The sequence below is a fragment of the Delphinus delphis genome, chromosome 4, assembly GCF_949987515.2.
Source record: "Delphinus delphis chromosome 4, mDelDel1.2, whole genome shotgun sequence".
Classification (NCBI taxonomy): domain Eukaryota; kingdom Metazoa; phylum Chordata; class Mammalia; order Artiodactyla; family Delphinidae; genus Delphinus; species Delphinus delphis.
In genome coordinates this window covers 60,074,717-60,094,724 of record NC_082686.1, presented here as the reverse complement: position 1 = coordinate 60,094,724, position 20,008 = coordinate 60,074,717, and the positions used below count along the sequence as shown (strand labels likewise).

General features: G+C 39.3%; 1 protein-coding gene across 1 annotated transcript in view; it reads left to right on the top strand.

Moving 5' to 3' along the window:
* Positions 1 to 20,008, top strand: part of CCDC191 (coiled-coil domain containing 191) — a 102,821-nt gene that overhangs the window by 5,245 nt on the left and 77,568 nt on the right. The window contains exons 3-6 of the mRNA XM_060010659.1: positions 1,392 to 1,533; positions 11,972 to 12,115; positions 15,477 to 15,655; positions 17,127 to 17,350. Of these exons, the coding sequence (XP_059866642.1) occupies positions 1,392 to 1,533; positions 11,972 to 12,115; positions 15,477 to 15,655; positions 17,127 to 17,350 (689 nt within the window). The remainder of the gene's footprint in view (positions 1 to 1,391; positions 1,534 to 11,971; positions 12,116 to 15,476; positions 15,656 to 17,126; positions 17,351 to 20,008) is intronic.

Sequence of the window (20,008 nt, the reverse complement as noted above, 5' to 3'; positions counted from 1 at the left end):
GATAAATGATAAAATATGTTATAAGTGCTACAGAGAAAGTCAGAACTGCCAAGGGAAACTGGGAGAGCCAGGAGGAGGGTGTTTACAATTCTTTAAGGGGTAGTCAGAGCGGGCCTTGCTACGAAGGTGACATTTGAGTAAAGACTTGAGGAGGGAAGGGAAAGAGTAGTACAGCCTTCTGGAGGAGAGCAGTCAGAGGGGAAGAAAGCACAGAGACTGAGGTGGGAATGCACTTGGCACGTTTAAGGAGGAATAAACAAGGAAGTCAGAGTGGCTGAGGTAGAGTGAGCAATGGCAGGAGCGGCCAGCGAGCTTAGAGAGCGCACAAGGGCCTGATGTTGGAGGACCACGGAGTGTGTCATGAGGACTTCGACTTTTGTTCTGAGGGAGCTAGGGAACCATTGAAGGGTTTTGAGTGTAGTTAACAGGAGACGGCTTTCATTTTAAAAGGGTTTCTCTGCCTGCTGTGGTGGGAGACTATTCCAGAAAACGTGTCAGGAGACGTTGGTGCCTTGGACCAGGGTGATAGCACTGGAGGTAACAAGAAGGGGTCATCTTCTGGATATATTTTGAAATTAGAGTCAACAGATTTCCTGACAGATTGTGTGTGGGATAACAGAGAGTGGATTCAAGAAGGCCTCCAAGATTTTTGTCCTGATGAACTGAAAGAATAGAGTTGTCACTACCTGAGTTGGAAGGCTAGGAACACAACAGGCATGGAGAAAAACCAGCTTGTGGGGTGAGGGGTGAAGTCGGGGGTTAATTGTAAAATACACTTTTTATACCATGCAGGTAAACCAAAACGCCAGGAGTTTGACCACCTCTGCTAATCCCTTCCCCGTTCCTGTGGATTTGGCCATACTTTTACTAGATTCTCACTGTTGAGTTAAAATATTCCTGATTACTGCAGTTCAATGACTCTGTTTATCCCACTTTTTTTGAACTTACAGTTTCCCTAATATATGATGGGAAGTTCCTTTCAGAGGTAGTAATTTGAGGAAGTGTAGCTACCTGCCTGTGGTTCATATTCATATGCAAGTCCTAGTGACATGGAAACTAATAAAATATTATATATTTTTTAAAATAAAATATCCAGGTGTCAGGATCCCATTACTAATGCTCTAAACAAAAGTTATCTAAAGCTTAAATTACCTTTTGTTCAAATATAAACATTGTGAACACCTGTTAAAACTTGGTAAAATACTGTAATTAATTGCATATTTAATGAATGAAATTATTTAGGGTGGATGTTTAAACCTCAGAGTTCCTTTAAAAATGGAAAAATGAAAGTATCTTGGTAGTTGGTAGAAAATCAGATTCTTAAATACGAGAGAAATTCTTTAACCCTGAAGAAAGCTGTCATCTTAGTGGATTTTTTCTTTTTTCTAAAGAGAGTGGAGAAAGCTTCAGAATTTGCAGTTTCAAAAGCATTTTCTGCTGGAAATTCAGATTTATCCAGAAGGCTTTGGAACCAAATTGTAGATTTGGAAACACCTGAGCAAATAGAGGATCATGATGAAGTCTATGCAGAAGGTAAGAGAATACATTTTTTGCTGCAATGTTAACAATTCTTTGGAGTACAACTTACTAAAGTGTAACTCATAATGTATTTCAAAGTATGAAATGAAAGCTTTTCTTTCTCTTGTTCTTAATTTTTCTTTGTTTCTACTTCCCTGAAGCTAATTTACTCTAACTCCAATATTACAAGTCAGTTACATTTAAGGCTTATTTTGTCTCTTGAAGTAGAACCACATCCAGAGGCAGTTTTGACATAACACAGTTATCTAGTAAGTGTAACATATTAATCCTGTGGCACAGAGGGCAGCTTGTTAACTTGATCTACTATCATATAGATAATCTGACCACTAGTTTATAAATCAACTTTGTTCCTTATGAAGAGAGTCTAAAGCTGACCTCACCTCCCTGCCTCTGCAAAACATTTACTCCTCTGGAATTCAGTATTTTAGTTACTGATGCCGTGAGGAACTCCACTGTTTACGGATGAAAAGATCAGGAGGGACCAGCAAAGAAGACTGGAAAGGAGAGGCCCCTGAGGTAGGAGGAAAGCCAGGGTGCCATGTCCTGGAAGCCAATTTCCATTTGGATCATTTATGTCTCCAGTTTTTCAGATTGTTTCTTCATTTATTCAACATATATATTAACTTGTTACTCTGTGCCAGGTACTATTTTAGGCACTGGAAGAGCAGGTTATGAACAAGAGATGAAGTCCTTGCTTTCATGGAGTATACATTCTAGAGTGGGAATAAATAAAACGAAAACTAAATGGTCAGTTAGTGATAAGTCATCCGAGTTTGGACCTGAATAACAAGAAAGAGCCAGGTGAGCTGTGATGGAGGAAGAGCATCCCAGGCAGTGGGAAAGGTGGCATCAAGAATTAAAGTACAGAGAGACCTTCAAGATGGCAGAGGAGTAAGATGTGCAGATCACCTTCCTCCCCACAAATACATCAGAAATGCATCTACATGTGGAACAACTCCTACAGAACACCTACTGAATGCTGGCAGAAGACCTCAGACCTCCCAAAAGGCAAGAAACTCCCCACGTACCTGGGTAGGGCAAAAGAAAAAAGAATAAACAGAGACAAAAGGATAGGGATGGGACCTGCCCCTCGGGAAGGGATCTATGAAGGAGGAAAAGTTCCCACACACTAGCAAGCCCCTTCACTGGCAGACACAGGGGCTGGCAGGGGGAAGCTTCGGAGCCACAGAGGAGAGTGCAGCAACAGTGGTGCGGAGGGCAAAGCAGAGAGATTCCCACACATAGGATCAGTGCCGACCAGCACTCACCAGCCCGAGTCTTGTCTGCTCACCCGCCGGGGTGGGTGGGGGCTGGGAGCTGAGGCTTGGGCTTCGGTCACATCCCAGGGAGAGGGCTGGGGTTGGCTGCGTGAACACAGTCTGAAGGGGTTAGTGCACCACAGCTAGCCGGGAGGGAGTCTGGGAAAAAGTCTAGAACTGCCTAAGAGGCAAGAGACCATTGTTTTGGGGTACGCGAGGAGAGGAGATTCAGAGCACTGCCTAAACAAGCTCCAGAGACGGGCACGAGCCATGGCTACCAGCGCGGACCCCAGAGATGGGCATGAAATGCTAAGGCTGCTGCTGCAGCCCCCAAGAAGCCTGTGTGCAAGCACAGATCACTATCCACACCTCCCCTCCTGGGAGCCTATGCAGCCCACCAATGCCGGGGTCCTGAGATCCAGGGACAACTTCCCCAGGAGAACACACGGCACGCCTCAGGCTGTTGCAACATCACGCTAGCCTCTGCCACTGCAGGCTCACCCTGCATTCTGAACCTCTCCCTCCTCCAAGCCTGAGTGAGCCAGAGGCCCCTAACCAACTGCTACTTTAACCCCATCCTGTCTGAGTGGGGAACATATGCCCTTGGCGGCCTACACGCAGAGGTGTGGCAAAATCCAAAGCTGAACCCCAGGAGCTGTGCGAACAAAGAAGAGAAAGGGAAATTTCTCCCAGCAGCCTCAGGAGCATCAGATTAAATCTCCACAATCAACTTGATGTACCCTGCATCTCTGGAATACCTGAAAAGAACAAATCATCCCAAAATTGAGGCGGTGGACTTTGGGAGCAACTGTAGACTTGGAGTTTACTTTCTGCATCTAATTTGTTTTTCGTTTTATGTTTATCGTAGTTTAGTATTTAGAGTTTATTATCATTGTTAGATTTGTTTTATTGATTTGGTTGCTCCCTTCCTTTTTTCTTTTTATGTATGTATATTTTTTTTTTCCTTTTCTCTTTTTGTGAGTGTGTATGTGTATGCCTCTTTCTGTGATTTTGTCTTCATAGCTTTGCTTTTATCATTTGTCCTAGATTTCTGTCTGTTTGTTTGTTTGTTTTTAGTATAATTTTTAGCACTGGTTCTCATTGGTGGCTTTGTTTTTTGGTTTGGTTGCTCTCTTCTTTCTTTCTTTTTTTTTTCTTTTTTTAAAACTTTTTTTATTTCTAATAATTTTTAAATTATTTTTTATTTTAATAAGTTTATTATATTTTTTCTTTCTTTCCTTCTTTTCTTCTACTTTTTCGTCTGAGCCATGTGTCTGACATGGTCTTGGTGCTCCAGCCAGATGTCAGGCCTGTGCCTCTGAGGCGGGAGAGCTAAGTTCAGGACATTGGTCCACCAGAGACCTCCCGGCTCCATGTAATAACAAACAGTGAAAGCTCTCCCAGAAATCTCCAACCCAACACTAACACCCAGCTCCACTCAGTGACCAGCAAGCTACAGTGCTGGACACCCTATGCCAAACAAGTAGCAAGACAGGAACACAACCCCACCCATTAGCAGAGAGGCTGCCTAAAATCATAAAAAGGTCACAGACACCCCAAAACACATCACTGGATGAGGTCCTGCCCATCAGAAAGACAAGATCCAGCCTCATCCACCAGAACACAGACACCAGTCCCCTCTACCAGGAAGCCTACACAACCCACTGAACCAACCTTAGCCACTGGGGGCAGACACCAAAAACAACGGGAACTACAAACCTGCAGCCTGCAAAAAGAAGACCCCAGACACAGGAAGTTAAGCAAAATGAGAAGACAGAGAAACACACAGCAGATGAAGGAGCAAGGCAAAAACCCACCAGACCAAACAGATGAAGAGGAAATAGGCAGTCTACCTGAAAAAGAATTCAGAGTAATGATAGGAAAGATGATCCAAAATCTTGGAAATAGAATGTGGAAAATATAAGAAACATTTAACAAGGACCTACAAGAACTAAAGAGAAAACAAACAACAATGAACAACACAATAAATGAAATTTAAAATTCTCTAAAAGAAATCAATAGCAGAGTAACTGAGAAAGAAGAACAGATAAGTGACCTGGAAGATAAAATAGTGGAAATAACTACCGCAGAGCAGAATAAAGAAAAAAAAATGTAAAGAACTGAAGACAGTCTCAGACACCTCTGGGACAGCATTAAATGCACCAACATTCTAATTATAGGGGTCCCAGAAAAAGAGGAGAAAAAGAAAGGGACTGAGAAAATATTTGAAGAGATTATAGTTAAAAACTTCCCTAATATGGGAACGGAAATAATCAATCAAGTCCAGGAAGAGCAGAGAGTCCCGTACAGGACAAATCCAAGGAGAAACATGCCAAGACACATATTAATCAAACTATGATAAATTAAATACAAAGAAAAAGTATTAAAAGCAGCAAGGGAAAAACAACAAATAACATACAAGGGAATCCCCATAAGGTTAACAGCTGACCTTTCAGCAGAAACTCTGCAAGCCAGAAATGGAAAATATAAACAGAATATAATATAATTTATTTATATTATATATAAATATTTATATATTTATGTTTATATAATATATATAAGTGTTTATATAATATAAACAAATAGAAAATATAAACAGACCAATCACAAACACTGTAATTGAGACTGTGATTAAAAATCTTCCAAGAAACAAAAGCCCACGACCAGATGGCTTCACAGGTGACTTCTATCAAACATTTAGAGAAGAGCTAACACCTATCCTTCTCAAACTCTTCCAAAATATAGCAGAGGGAGAAACACTCCCAAACTCATTCTATGAGGCCACCATCACCCTGATATCAAAAGTAGGCAAAGATGTCACAAAGAAAGAAAACTAAAGGCCAATATCACTGATGAACACAGATGCAAAATACTAGCAAACAGAATGAAACAGCACATTTAAAGGATCATACACCATGATCAAGTGGGGTTTATCCCAGGAATGCAAGGATTCTTCAATGTATGCAAGTCAATCAATGTGATATACCATATTAACAAACTGAAGCATAAAAACCATATGATCATCTCAATAGATGCAAAAGAGCTTTTGACAAAATTCAACACCCATTTATGATAAAAACCCTCCAGAAAGTAGGCATAGAGAGAGCCTACCTCAACATAATAAAGGCCATATATGACAAACCCACAGCCAACATCATTCTCAATGGTGAAAAACTGAAACCATTTCCACTAAGATCAGGAACTGAACAAGACAAGGTTGTCCACTCTCACCACTATTATTCAACATAGTTTGGAAATTTTAGCCACAGCAATCAGAGAAGTAAAAGAAATAGAAGTAATCCAAATCAGAAAAGAAGAAGTAAAGCTGTCACTGTTTGCAGATGACATGATACTATACATAGAGAATCCTAAAGCTGCTACCAGAAATCTACTAGAGCTAATCAATGAATTTGATAAAGTAGCAGGATACAAAATTAACGCACAGAAATCTCTTGCATTCCTATACACTAATGATGAAAAATCTGAAGGAGAAATTAAGGAAACACTCCCATTTACCATTGCTACTAAAAGAATAAAATACCTAGGAGTAAACCTAACGAAGGAGGAAAAAGACCTGTATGTAGAAAACTATAAGACACTGATGAAAGAAATTAAAGATGATGCAAACAGTTGGAGACATATACCATGTTCTTGGATTGGAAGAATCAACATTGTGAAAATGACTATACTACCCAAAGCAGTCTACAGATTCAATGCAATCCCTATACTACTACCAATGGCATTTTCATAGATCTAGAACAAAAAATTTCACAATTTGTATGGAGACACAAAAGACTCCGAATAGCCAAAGCAATCTTGAGAAAGAAAAACATAGCTGGAGGAATCAGGCTCTCAGACTTCAGACTATGCTACAGAGCTACAGTAATCAAGACAGTATGGTACTGGCACGAAAACAGAAATATAGGTCAATGGAACAGGATAGAAAACCCAGAGATAAACCCACACACATATGGTCACCTTTTTTTGATAAAGGAGGCAAGAATATACGATGGAGAAGACAGCCTCTTCAATAAGTGGTGCTGGGAAAACTGGACAGGTACATGTAAAAGAATGAAATTAGAACACTCCTTAACACCATACACAAAAATAAACTCAAAATGGATTAAAGACCTAAATGTAAGACCAGACACTACAAAACTCTTAGAGGAAAACATAGGTAGAACACTCTGACATAAATCACAGCAAGATCCTTTTTGACCCACCTCCTAGAGAAATGGAAATAAAAACAAAAATAAACAAATGGGACCTAATGAAACTTAAAAGATTTTGCACAGCAAAGGAAACCATAAACAAGGTGAAAATACAAACCTCAGAATGGGTGAAAATGTTTGTAAATGAAGCAACTGACAAAGGATTAATCTCCAAAATTTACAAACAGCTCATGCAGTTCAAAATCAAAAAAAACAAACAACCCAATCCAAAAATAGGCACAAGACCTAAATAGACGTTTCTCCAAAGAAGATATACAGATTGCCAACAAACACATGAAAGGATGCTCAACATCAGTAATCACTAGAGAAATGCAAATCAAAACTACAATGAGGTATCACCTCATATCAGTCAGAATGGCCATCATCAAAAAATCTACAAGCGTGTGGAGAAAAGGGAACTCTCTTGCACTGTTGGTGGGAATGTAAATTGATACAGCCACTATGGAGAACAGTATGGAGGTTCCTTAAAAAACTAAAAATAGAACTACCATATGACCCAGCAATCCCACTACTGGGCATATACCCTGAGAAAACCATAATTCAAAAAGAGTCATGGGGCTTCCCTGGTGGCGCAGTGGTTGAGAGTCCGCCTGCCGATGCAGGGGACACGGGTTCATGCCCTGGTCCGGGAAAAGCCCACATGCCGCGGAGCGGCTGGGCCCATGAGCCATGGCTGCTGAGATTGCATGTCCAGAGCCTGTGCTCTGCAACGGGAGAGGCCACAACAGTGAGAGGCCTGCGTACCGCAAAAAAAAAAAGAGAAAGAATTAGAATCCCCTTGGGCTTCCCTGGTGGCACAGTGGTTAAGAATCTGCCTGCCAATGTAGGGAACACGGGTTCGAGCCCTGAACCCCGGTCTGGGAAGATCCCACATGCCACAGAGCAACTAAGCCCACATCAACTGCGTCACAACTACTGAGCCTGCGCTCTAGAGCCCGCGGGCCACAACTACTGAAGCCCACGCGCCTAGAGCCCGTGCTCCGGGACAAGAGAAGCCACCGCAATGAGAAGCCCGTGCACCGCAACAAAGAATAGCCCCCGCTCGCCGCAAGTAGAGAAAGCCCGCGCGCGTGCGCGCAGCAACCAAGACCCAAGGCAGCCTAAATAAATAAATAAATTAAAAAAAAAAAAAAAGAGTCATGTACCACAGTGTTCATTGCAGCTCTCTTTACAATAGCCAGGACATGGAAGCAACCTAAGTGTCCATCGACAGATGAATGGATAAAGAAGATGTGGCACCATATATACAATGGAATATTACTCAGCCATAAAAAGAAACAAAATTGAGTTATTTGTAGTGAGGTGGGTGGTCCTAGAGTCTGTCATACAGAGTGAAGTAAGTCAGAAAGAGAAAAACAAATACTGTATGCTAACACATATATATGGAATCTAAATTTTAAAAAAAGTCTGAAGAACCTAGGGGCAGGACAGGAATAAGGACGCAGACGTAGAGAATGGACTTGAGAACATGGGGAGTGGGAAGGGTAACTTGGGATGAAGTGAGATAGTGGCATGTACATATATACACTACCATATGTAAAATAGATAGCTAGTGGGAAGCAGCAGCATAGCACAGGGAGATCAGCACCGTGCTTTGTGACCACGTAGAGGGGTGGGATAGGGAGGGTGGGAGGGAGACGCAAGAGGGAGGAGATATGTGGATATAAGTATATGTATAGCTGTTTCACTTTGTTATAAAGCAGAAACTAACACACCATTGTAAAGCAATTATACTCCAATAAAGATGTTAAAAAAACAAAAAAGTTAAAGTACAAGCTTGGTGTGCTTGAGTAATTGAAGGAAGACCAGTGTTGCTTCAGCTACCCCATGGAAGTGAGCTTGCAGGAGTGAGCAGAAGACGTGTCACATAGGGCCTTATAGGCCTGGTGAAAGAATTTAGATTTTATTCTGAGTATGATTAGACATCATTGAAGGGTTTTAAGCAGAGGTGTAGTAGGATAATTTATTTAATATATGAAGAATGAATTATAGGGGAGAAAAAGAGGGAAAAGGGAGACTAGTGGAAGGCTACTGCAGTGGTCTCTGTGAGCTGTAATGGCACTTGGTCTTGGGTGGTTGGTGGTACTGGAGTTGGAGAAAGGAGATTGATTCAGAAATTGGCAAGGCTATGTCTTACCCACCCCTTCTCCCACCCCATCAATAGGAATACACACTAAACTTTAGCCACTCAACGTTTCCAAAAAGTCCTGTAGTTAAATATATATTTACTTACCCCCTTTTCCAAGGTTCCTAGAACCTGAACTCTTTTTTTTGTTGTTGTTGTTGTTTTTGTTTTGTTTGCTGTACACGGGCCTCTCACTGTTGTGGCCTCTCCCGTTGCGGAGCACAGGCTCCGGACGCGCAGGCTCAGCGGCCATGGCTCACGGGCCCAGCCGCTCCGCGGCATGTGGGATCCTCCCAGACCGGGGCACGAACCCGCGTCCCCTGCATCGGCAGGCGGACTCCCAACCACTGCGCCACCAGGGAAGCCCGAACCTGAACTCTTTTTATCTTGAAATACGTATTAATATCCTGAGAAACTAGTGATCCACATTAGAAAGTACTCGTGTATGAATTGAACATGTGTTTCAAAGGTTTATATCCTTTTTTCCTCCTCTCATCAGCCGTCTATTGATATTCAGTAAGAACTAGTGTTCTGGGGAACATACTTTGAGAAACTCTGCTTTGAGGTAGGCATCAAGCCTCTGATCCAACATGAGGCGTTACTACAGTTGAACCCTCCAAGAGACGTTCTCTTTCCTTGTTCTTTCGAAGCACTTCATAGTATACCTCTATTTACTAATAAATGGCATTTAGTAGATCCAAATTATTTTACACATAATTTATTATAAATATGTGAACTGTTGTACACAGGGTTACTCAGTAAATATCTGCTCCCTTTCTCTACCTTCCTCTGAAAGCCAGTAGTGTCTGTTGCTAGCGTACTTTTTTTTTTTTTTTTTTTTTGGTGGTACGCGGGCCTCTCACCGCTGTGGCCTCTCCCGTTGCGGAGCACAGGCTCCGGACGCGCAGACCCAGTAGCCATGGCTCACGGGCCCAGCCGCTCCGTGGCATATGGGATCCTCCCGGACCGGGGCACAAACCTGCGTCCCCTGCATCGGCAGGCAGACTCTCAACCACTGTGCCACCAGGGAAGCCCGCTAGCATACTTTTTATACTTAGTTTCTATCACCTTGATTCATTTTTTCTATTTTTACATATCATGCATTCCCATCTATGTTAAATGTCTCTTGGCATCATTTAGTATTTGGAAACACTCCATTCCCTTAGAGCTGTGCAATAATGATAATAACAATGATGAAGATAATACTGAAATAGACATTTTTCTTCTTTGAAACGCCCATGCCCTATCCATAAGAGCTGTATGATAATAATGAAAGTAATGCTAAAGTAGACATTTTCTCTCATAACTCTATAATTAAGAAGATTTTCTGAATGTCACTAAGAAAGAAATCCAAATGCAAGTTGGCTTCCAGGATATCACACTCTCTGATTTTCCTCCTACCTCAGTGGTCTCTCCTTCCTGGTCTACTTACCTGGTTCTGCCTTATCTCTTCAACCCCTAAATACTAGAGTTCCTCAGGGATTAATCCTTGAACCAATTCTCTATCTACCTTCCTTCTTTGCCGATCTCATTCATTTCTATGGCTTTAAATACCATCTGTATGCTGACAACACCCACATTTATTTCTTCAGCTTGGACCTCTCCCTTGAAATCCAGATGATATAGCCAATACCTATTTGACATCCCTATTTGGATGTCTCATAAGCATCTCAAACCCAATTCATCTGATACTGAACTCCTGATCTTCCGGAGTTCAGTACTGCTGCTCCCTTGGTCTTCCCTATCTCGGTAAATGACATCTCCATTCTATAGTTGCTTAAGCCAAAACTCTTACAGATTTTTCTCTCCCATCCCATATCCAGCCCATCAGCAAATCATGTCAACTCCACCTCAAAACATTATGTTCTAGAATCTGAGCATTTCTACTACCTCCACTTCAGGTCTAGGCCATCATCACCCCTTTTCTGGATATTTGTCTCTCAACTGTTGTCTCCTGCTTCTGAGCTTGTCCCCATATAGTCTATTTTAACATAGTAGTCAGAGTGATGCTCTTAAAATATGTTACCTCTTAGCTCAAAAACCTCCCATTACATACAGAGTAAAAGCCAAAGTACTTATCTAAACAAAGTGTTTTCAACCTCAACACTGTTGATATTTTGGGCCAGATAATTTTTGTTGTGGGGCCTGTCCTATGAATTGTAGGATGTTTAGCAGCATCCCTGGCCTCTACCCAGTTCCCCAGTTGTAATAACCACAGATGGCTCCAGACATTGCCAGATGTCCACTGGGGAGTAACATCACCCCCACTGCTCTAGAACCACTGCTCTAAACCTGATCCCTACATTACCTCTTCTACCTCATCTCTAACTACTCTCCCTTTACTCATTCCTCCAGCCATACCACCTCCATGCTGTTTCTCCAATACACTAGACACTCTACTGCCTTAGGGCCTTTGCACTTGTTTTCCCTCTGCACAGATTAATTTTCCCTTACATAGCCATATGGCTCACTCCCTCACTTCCTTCCCTTTTTTGCTCAAATGTCTTCTCAGTGAGGCCTCCTTTGACCACCCAATTAATTTAAAAGTATCAACACCCATCTTTCATTTCTTGTACACCATTTCTCCTTCTCCTGCTCTGTTTTTCTGACTTGCTTGTTCATTGTCTCTCTTCCCCAATTAGAACATAAGCTTCATGGTGGTAGGTTTTATTTTTCCTGTTTTGTTCACTGGTGTATTCCCAACATCTAGAGCAGTACTTGACATGATAAGTGCTCAGTTAACATTTATTGAATGAATGAAAACAGCAAATGAAGAAAGTCTCAGAAGTAAAAAGATGTTTTTGTTTTATTGACAGCTCAGGAATTGGTCAATGACTGGTTAGATACCAAACTTAAGCAAGAACTAGCAAGTGATGGGGACGGTGATACTGAAGACACTGTGTCACGTATCCCTCCTGTGCCAGAAGCCAATGGACATTTGAAATATGACAAGTTCGATGGTAAGAACTTATTTAATTGTGCTAAGCTTTATCATCCAATGAATGTGTCCAAGAAGTCTTTTTAATTGTTTTGAATAATAAATGATATGTTATTTGAGTTTTCTGTGTTTTGCTTATTTTTCAATTGGTTTTAATTTTTCTTGATTCAATTTAAATTACTTATCTGTATCCTCAGTAAATTCGTGGGTTTTCTAAATTAAAGTATTCTATTATTTGTAATTCTTCTTATGATTATCATGGCAATTAATGCTGTTTAAGAGTGCCTCTTTCCATATATTGTTGGATGACCATTTACTTTGATGGCTTTTAAATGTTTTACTATATTTAAACATTGATATCTCATTTTGTGTTTACAAAATGCTTCATATGTCTTTATAAGGGAGGTTATTACTTGTACACAGAGTTAGTGTCAGACAAGTTAAATAGCTAACTTGTGAGGATTCCTCAGTTGCACCCAAAGAGTCTAAGATTTTTTTCCCTAAGCGTAAGGATAGGCATAGTGATGGTGGTGGCATCTTGCCATGCATGGCTCAGACACCCCTGATGAACTCATCTTGCAGCATTTCCCTTGGTTAGGACACTACAAAATCCCCAGCTCGCAAATCACAAAGTCATGAGCCCTTAAAGTTAGGGGACTCCTCAAGATCACCTAATCCGATCTACCCTCTTCACCCCCTTAGACAGAGATTCTTCTATAGTATCCCTAATATGGGGTAATACAATCTCTGCCTGAACACTTCCCAGGATAAGGAGCCTGCACTCTGGGAGGAGCCCATTCAGCTGTTGTGAGGCTCTAATATTCATAAATTCTCTCTTAGTTAGGAGAATTAGGATTTTGTCCTCAGTACCTTTTACCCGTTTGTGCAACAGAAAATAATATCATGTTCTCTCTCTCAAGAACAGTCTTTTCTTTTCTTGTGGGAGTTGTAATCATATCTGATCTTTCATATACATCAGTCTTCCTAGATTAAATAGCACCAGTACTCTCAACAGTTCTTTATATCACATTGTTTCTAGATATACTGATTGCCACCTTCTGGATGTTTTCTAGTTTAATGATATCATTATTAAAGTGAGGCATTTCAGTACGTAATATTTATTCTAAAGCATGTCTGAAATATAATGAAACTGCTACTTTCTTTCATATGGTGCTAATATATCTAGTTATATCTCTTAGATTTGTTATTACCTTCTAGTATCTTATCAGGCCTCACTCATCTTATGCTTGTAGTATTAATTTTTTGGGGGATCAAAACATTGAACAAAAATATTACCTAGCCATTAAAAAAGGATGTTTATCAAAATTATTAACTAACGGACTTCCCTGGTGGCGCAGTGGTTAAGAATCCCCCTGCCAATGCAGGGGACATGGGTTCAAGCCCTGGTCCAGGAAGATCCCACATGCCATGGAGCAACTAAGCTCGTGCGCCGCAACTGCTGAGCCTGCATGCCACAGCTACTGAGGACCGCACTCCTAGAGCCCATGCTCTGCAACAAGAGAAGCCACCACAACAAAGAGTAGCCCCTACTCACCACAACTAGAGAAAGCCCACATGTAGCAATGAAGACCCAACACAGCCAAAAATAAATACATTTATTTTTAAAAAATTATTAACTAACATATGATTATCTCAATAGGTGCAGGAAAAATACTTGACAAAATTAATTCCTGATTAAAACTCTCAGCAAACTACTAATAAAAGGTAAATTTTTCATCCTGAAGGGGGCATTTACATGAGACATGTAGAAAACAAATACCAAAATGACAAGCGTAAATCCTGCCTTATCAAGAATTACATTACATGTAAATGGATTAAACATTCCAATCAAAAGATGGAGACTGGCAGAATGAACTTAAAAATACGACCTAACTATATGCTGTCCCAGGAGACACAGTCTAGAGTCAAAGACACAAACAGCTTGAAAATAAAAGGGTGGAAAAAGATGTACTATGCAAACAGTAACCAAAAGAGAATGAGAGCAGCTTACTAGTCTCAGAAAAAATAGGCTCTAAGATAAAAAATTGTTACTCAAGACAAAGAAGGGCATTCTATAATAATAAAAGGGTCAATCCATCAAGAAAACATAACAAGTGTAAACATATATGCACCTAACAAAAGAGCCCCAAGATATGTGAAGCATAAACTGACAAAATTGAAGGGAGAAATAGATAATTCAGCAATAACAGTTGGAGACTTCAGTACCCCATTTTCAATAATGTATGGACCTAAATAGAACATCATCAAGAATGATATTCAGTATTGCTAGTCATTAGGAAAAAGCAAATTAAAACTACCATGAATAACCACTATGCACCTATTATAATGGCTTAAATTAAAAGACTGATCATACCAAGTTTTGGTAAGGATATGGAGGAACTGGAACCCTCCTACACTGCTGGTGAGAATGTGAAATTATATAACCACTTTGGAAAACAGCTTGACAGTTTCTTAAAAATTTAAACACGTAGTTATGTGATCCAACCATTCCAGTCCTAGGCATTTTCCCAAGAGAAAAGAAAGCAAATGTTCATACAAAGACTTGTACACAAATGTTCATAACAACTTTATTTGTAATAGCCAAAATCTGGAAGCAACCCAAATGTTTATCCCCAGATGAATGAATGAATAAATTGTGGTATGCCCATACAGTGGAATACTACTCAGCAATAAAAAGGGATAAACTATTGATACAGCAACATGAATGAATCTCAAAATAATTATGCTGAGTAAAAGAAGGACGACCAGAAAGAGTACATAGTATATGATTTAATTGATACCAAATTCTGGAAAATTTAAACTAATCCATTGGCAGAAAGCGGGTCTGGGGTTGCCTGGGATAGGGCAAAGAGCATGGGGAGGAGTGAGAGGAAGAGATTGCAAATCTGCGTGAGGACCCTTTTGCAGCTGACAGACACATTCATTATCTTGATTGTAATGATGTTTAATGGTATCTATATATGTCAAAGCTTATTGCAGACTTTAAATATTTACAAGTTTATTATATGTCAATTATACCATGGTAAAGCCTTTTTTAAAAAGAGCAATGGAGTCCTCAAGGATGTTTAGATCCTTGTAACATAAATGTAAAATTAATAGCTTTTAAATTTGGCAGTGAGGGAGTTAGTGACTCGGGTGAGGGCAGTTCCTCATGAGTGGAGGTTTTTTCCTCTTAGTTGAAGGTAATTGCTGAGGGCTGTATTCATCCAGTTGGCATTATCAGTTACTATTTATCGAACACTCACAGCTTTGTATTTTTATTGTACCAGGATTATTTACATAAATATGGAAATTGTACTAAAATTAAATTTTAAAAAAATTAAAAATTTTTTCCTTCTTTGTTGTTGTTTTGTTTCCCCCAGATTTATGTGGTTATTTGGAGGAGGAAGACGAAAGTACCACCTTTCAAAAATTCATAGACCATCTGCTCCATAAAGACGTGGTAGATTCTGGGATATTGGAAGATCTTGGAATGAATGAAAACCAAGACAAGAAGTGGCAGAAGGATCCTCATCTTACCATGGAGATGAGACATAAGCAGGTGGGAGGGAAAAGCAAAATTAAAATGGATAACAGGAAGCAATTTTTGTGTAACACATTTAATAAGCTTAAATAAAGACTTAGGCTTTATTGTGAAAAAGGGTGCCATCTGTGGTTTGGTTAGAAAGAATAAAAATAAAGTATAAGAACTTCAGAAGAAAAATAATGCTCATAAGCTGAGGATAGGAAACAATTTATTTAAGAAAACCAAAAAGAGGAATAATTGATTTTGACCATGAGAGTGGTGAGCTAAACTTTATTAGTTTGGATGTGATACTTCCTATTATAAATATGTAGATTGGGTTTTGCTTGAATTTGGTTTTTGTATTGTGAGATGAAGATATTAATATCATGAATATTCTGGTGAATGTTATAATGATAATTCTTTTCTAGACAGTGGGAAAATTCACTTATTTTGTGATTATAATTTGAAAGGGAGAACAGAGCTGAATTAAATCTAGTTCAGCTGTTTTGAATTAGAAAGGCATATGGGAACTTTCTTTTCTCCAAAGGGAATAGTAGGTTATAGGAAAAAGATTCATCTCAACACTTTGTAGAGGAACTTAAGGAAGTCCGAAAGACCAAGTCTTTTCCACATGTCCAGAACCAAGACCAGGGTAGTATTAATGTCTAAATGTGTGTATGCTATCTTTTTATAACACTGAATTTCTGATTACTTTAAACCATAATGTATGCCAAAGCAGCACTAAGGATGTGAGAGAAACTGGAGTAGATGCACGATCCTGGTTTGGATTTATGATAAAAGGGAAGAGAAAAGGTTCGGTAAGAGGTAGCAATTATCTAGAAGTCTTATCATAACTGAAGAGTAAGATAAGGGTAAAGTTAAATGAAGCAGGAAGGAAAGGACCACTCCTTAATTCATAGCTAGTCTAAAGAATTGAGTTTGAAGAAAATGATTGTGCTTATTCAGAAATATCTGTGAAGTTTGTGGTTTTGATTTCCAAATATGATCCAGAATCATTGATAAATTCACATAAAGATAGAATTGAATAAAGGGTCATGATGCTCCTTTAAGGCAGTAAATCACTGTTCTAGCCTTCACAAAGTAGCCTCTCCAGAATATCCTTATTCTTTCTTAAATTATAATTAACATACAGACAGAGCTTAAATAAGTAACAGTAATGTACACCTTGGAAAATCTTATGGATTGAAAATCATTACTAAATAAGAATCCAGAATTTGGCATCCAACCCATTGGATTTTCAGCTTTTCTTTAGTGCCAATCATTCCCAAATTGTTTGGAGTCATCTCGCCTGACTTCATTTAAAATTTTGTATAGGCCACTACCCAGTAAATAAATGAATTTCCCCTATTTTTCCGATAAACAGTGGGGTTCTGGGCCAAAATGTTTCCAAGTAGTTGTATTCTGAACTTCAAAATGTGTTCTAAGGTTTTGCATATCCCTTTCTACTTGAAAGGCTGCATTTCACCCTTGTTGTATTCTCTTTAAGGTAAAAGAAAATCGCTTAAGACGTGAGAAAGAACTGGAGCGCCAGAGAATTGAAAAGACCCTGAAAAAATCAGCCTTCTTAGAGGCTCAGTATCTGGTGCAAGAAGAGAAAAAAAGGAAGGCTCTAGAGGCCAAGAAAGAGGAGGAGGAGATTCAAAGGGAGATGGTAAAGCTGCGGAGGGAGATAATTGAGAGGAGACGCACTGTGGAAGAAGCGTGGAAAATGTAAGCCAGCCATGATGAGCAGCGTGAAGTGTTTTTGTTTAAGCAGTCATTTTGGAAGTACTTTAAAGGTCCTTAAAATGCACAGACAATGCAATAATAAAACACAAAAGAGAAATCACCCACTAGTCCACCATCTTAACAAGTTAGCTATTTTCATTTTTCCATGTTTCCTCCTGGTCTTGGTCCCTTTATGAACTTAACTGCAACCATAAAGTACATTTAATTTGTTATTCTGCTTGTTGTAATAACCACATCGCCTGGAGTCCTAAGGTCTGTATATTACTCCACTGAGTTCCTATACCATAATTTATGTAATGACCTCCACTCCCTATACTGGTAAGCATTTCAGCTAATTTCAGATTTTTCACTAATAGTGCAGTGAGCATCCTTAAGCATAGAGCTTTTTCATTCTTTTGAATTATGTTCATAGGAGTATAATTACTGAGGTAAATTGTGTAGGTTTTTTATGACTTTTGAAACATTGCCAAATTCCTTTCCAGACGAGTTGTGCATATTTACACAATTGCTGACAGTGAGCCCCACTCAGCATTGGGGGAGATCATCATTTTCAATATTTTTGCACTTTTAATAGGTATTTTATTGGTTAGTGTGCATCTCTTTGTGTACCTGAACATTTGTAAGGTTGAACACGTTTCCTTATGCACGTTTGCTAATTATGCCTCATTCTATTGCTAATTGCCTCAGTGTCTTATCTTCTGATAATCATACAGAGAGTCACCATTGCCTTACTGCCACTGATAAAGAAAAAGAATATCTGATATAAGAGGGAAATCAAAATAGTCCTCACAGGATGTAGTACTATTGTGTATCCTCATGCAGAAAATGAGCTTCATAAATGAAATAACTAATGTATTTATTCTGAGAAACAGCACTGGTGCATAAACTGCAAAAGCCTTAGGACAATGTGCCTGAAATGCCTGAATACTCAAACTGAGGGGCCAGAAAGACCTATTAGCCTGCCACCCCCTTCCACCCCCATCAGCGTACACAGCTTTTCCCCCTGTGTTCTTGACTGCTCTCATCCTACCCAGTTTAAAACAGCTCGGCAGTGGACGTGCATCTCATTCTTCCAAGTGCCAGGCTGAAGCCTCCTCCAGAGGCCTTTCCTTTCAGAAAGCAATCTCCAGTTTTTTAGTGAGTTCTTGCTAAGGTCAGCCTTGCTCTTCAGATTGTTCTCAAGCCCTGAAGAATCTAGGCTGACCTAAAATAAATTGTGAAAACAAGTAATATTTGATGGTAGCAGGAAGTTCTGCTCACAGTGGGCACTCAACAGACATTCACTAACCAGTCATTTCTTTTAAAAGTTAAAAGCTTATCCACATGGAGATATATGTATATGTATAGCTGATTCACTTTGTTATAAAGCAGAAACTAACACACCATTGTAAAGCAATTATACTCCAATAAAGATGTTTAAAAAAATAATAAAAAATAAATAAAAGTGGGGAAAAAAAAAAAAGCTTATCCACAGATACAGTGAAGAAGTGCAGTACTTCTAGGTGGACAAACTGGTTTAAACGTTCCAGAAAGCAATTTGGCAATAAACAATAATAGCCATAAAAATGTTATCACTTGACTGGGGAATTCCACTCCTAGGAAAACTATCCTAAGAAAGTGATCAGGATCGCTTCTCGGCCTTTTGGCTAAGACCAAGTGTAGAAAGTGATCAGAAATCCAAAGATTTGTACACAAATATAATGAAAATAATATTATTTATAATAACAGACACTAATAAATATTGGAGAAATTAATAAATACTAGTTGTACAATGAAACAGCACCGACATGTTATCAGGGTTTTCTTCTGGGTAGAAATATGGATGGCTTTTATACATCTCCAATGTTGCACAATGAGCAAACATTGCTTTCATAACAGATACGTATTTTGATTTTATTTTAAAGACTACATCCATGGTATGAGAACTATATTTCTTTAAATGCCCACTATGATCTGTCTGTAACTATCTAATATAACATTGTTATGGCATTAGTAAGTTTGGAAAGAGTCAATAAAATTTTATTGTTGGTAGCGCTTTTTAAATTTATTTGTAAGGTGTCCTAAATCTGCTTCATTGCATAGTTTCAAAGTATCTTCTCTAAGAGATTTATTGATTACAAAGGGAAAAATAGCAACTTTACACCGGAGAAACTACCTTAACCAAATGATGGTTCATATCACCAGTAATAAGATTGTGTGCCCCCTGTATGATATATGATAATTAATGAATGAGTGTCTATAGATTATTCTGTCATCCCTCTCTCAATTTGAGTTTCCACAACCGTAAAGTGAAATTCAGAAGGACTGGTGACTTGCCTGAGTTTTCACAGCTGATTTGTGGCCAGAACCCATGAATCTAGATTCCTGACTAGATGCTATCTTTACTACGTCATTGATAAAATATATACCTTATACACTTACACACACCTGTGTAGTTTAATACACTCCAATAAGAAGGCAATGGCTATGAGCTGGCTTGGATTGCTGAGTGTAAGAGGGATGACCTGGATGAGAAAGAAAAGGTAGGTGAGTGAGAAAGAGATAAGCAGAAATATGAGCAACAGAGTTACTAAGAGATTCTTGTTAACTTGCCTGAAGTCCTTTTCCTTATTGTTACTAAGTTCTGTTTTTTCTCTTTCC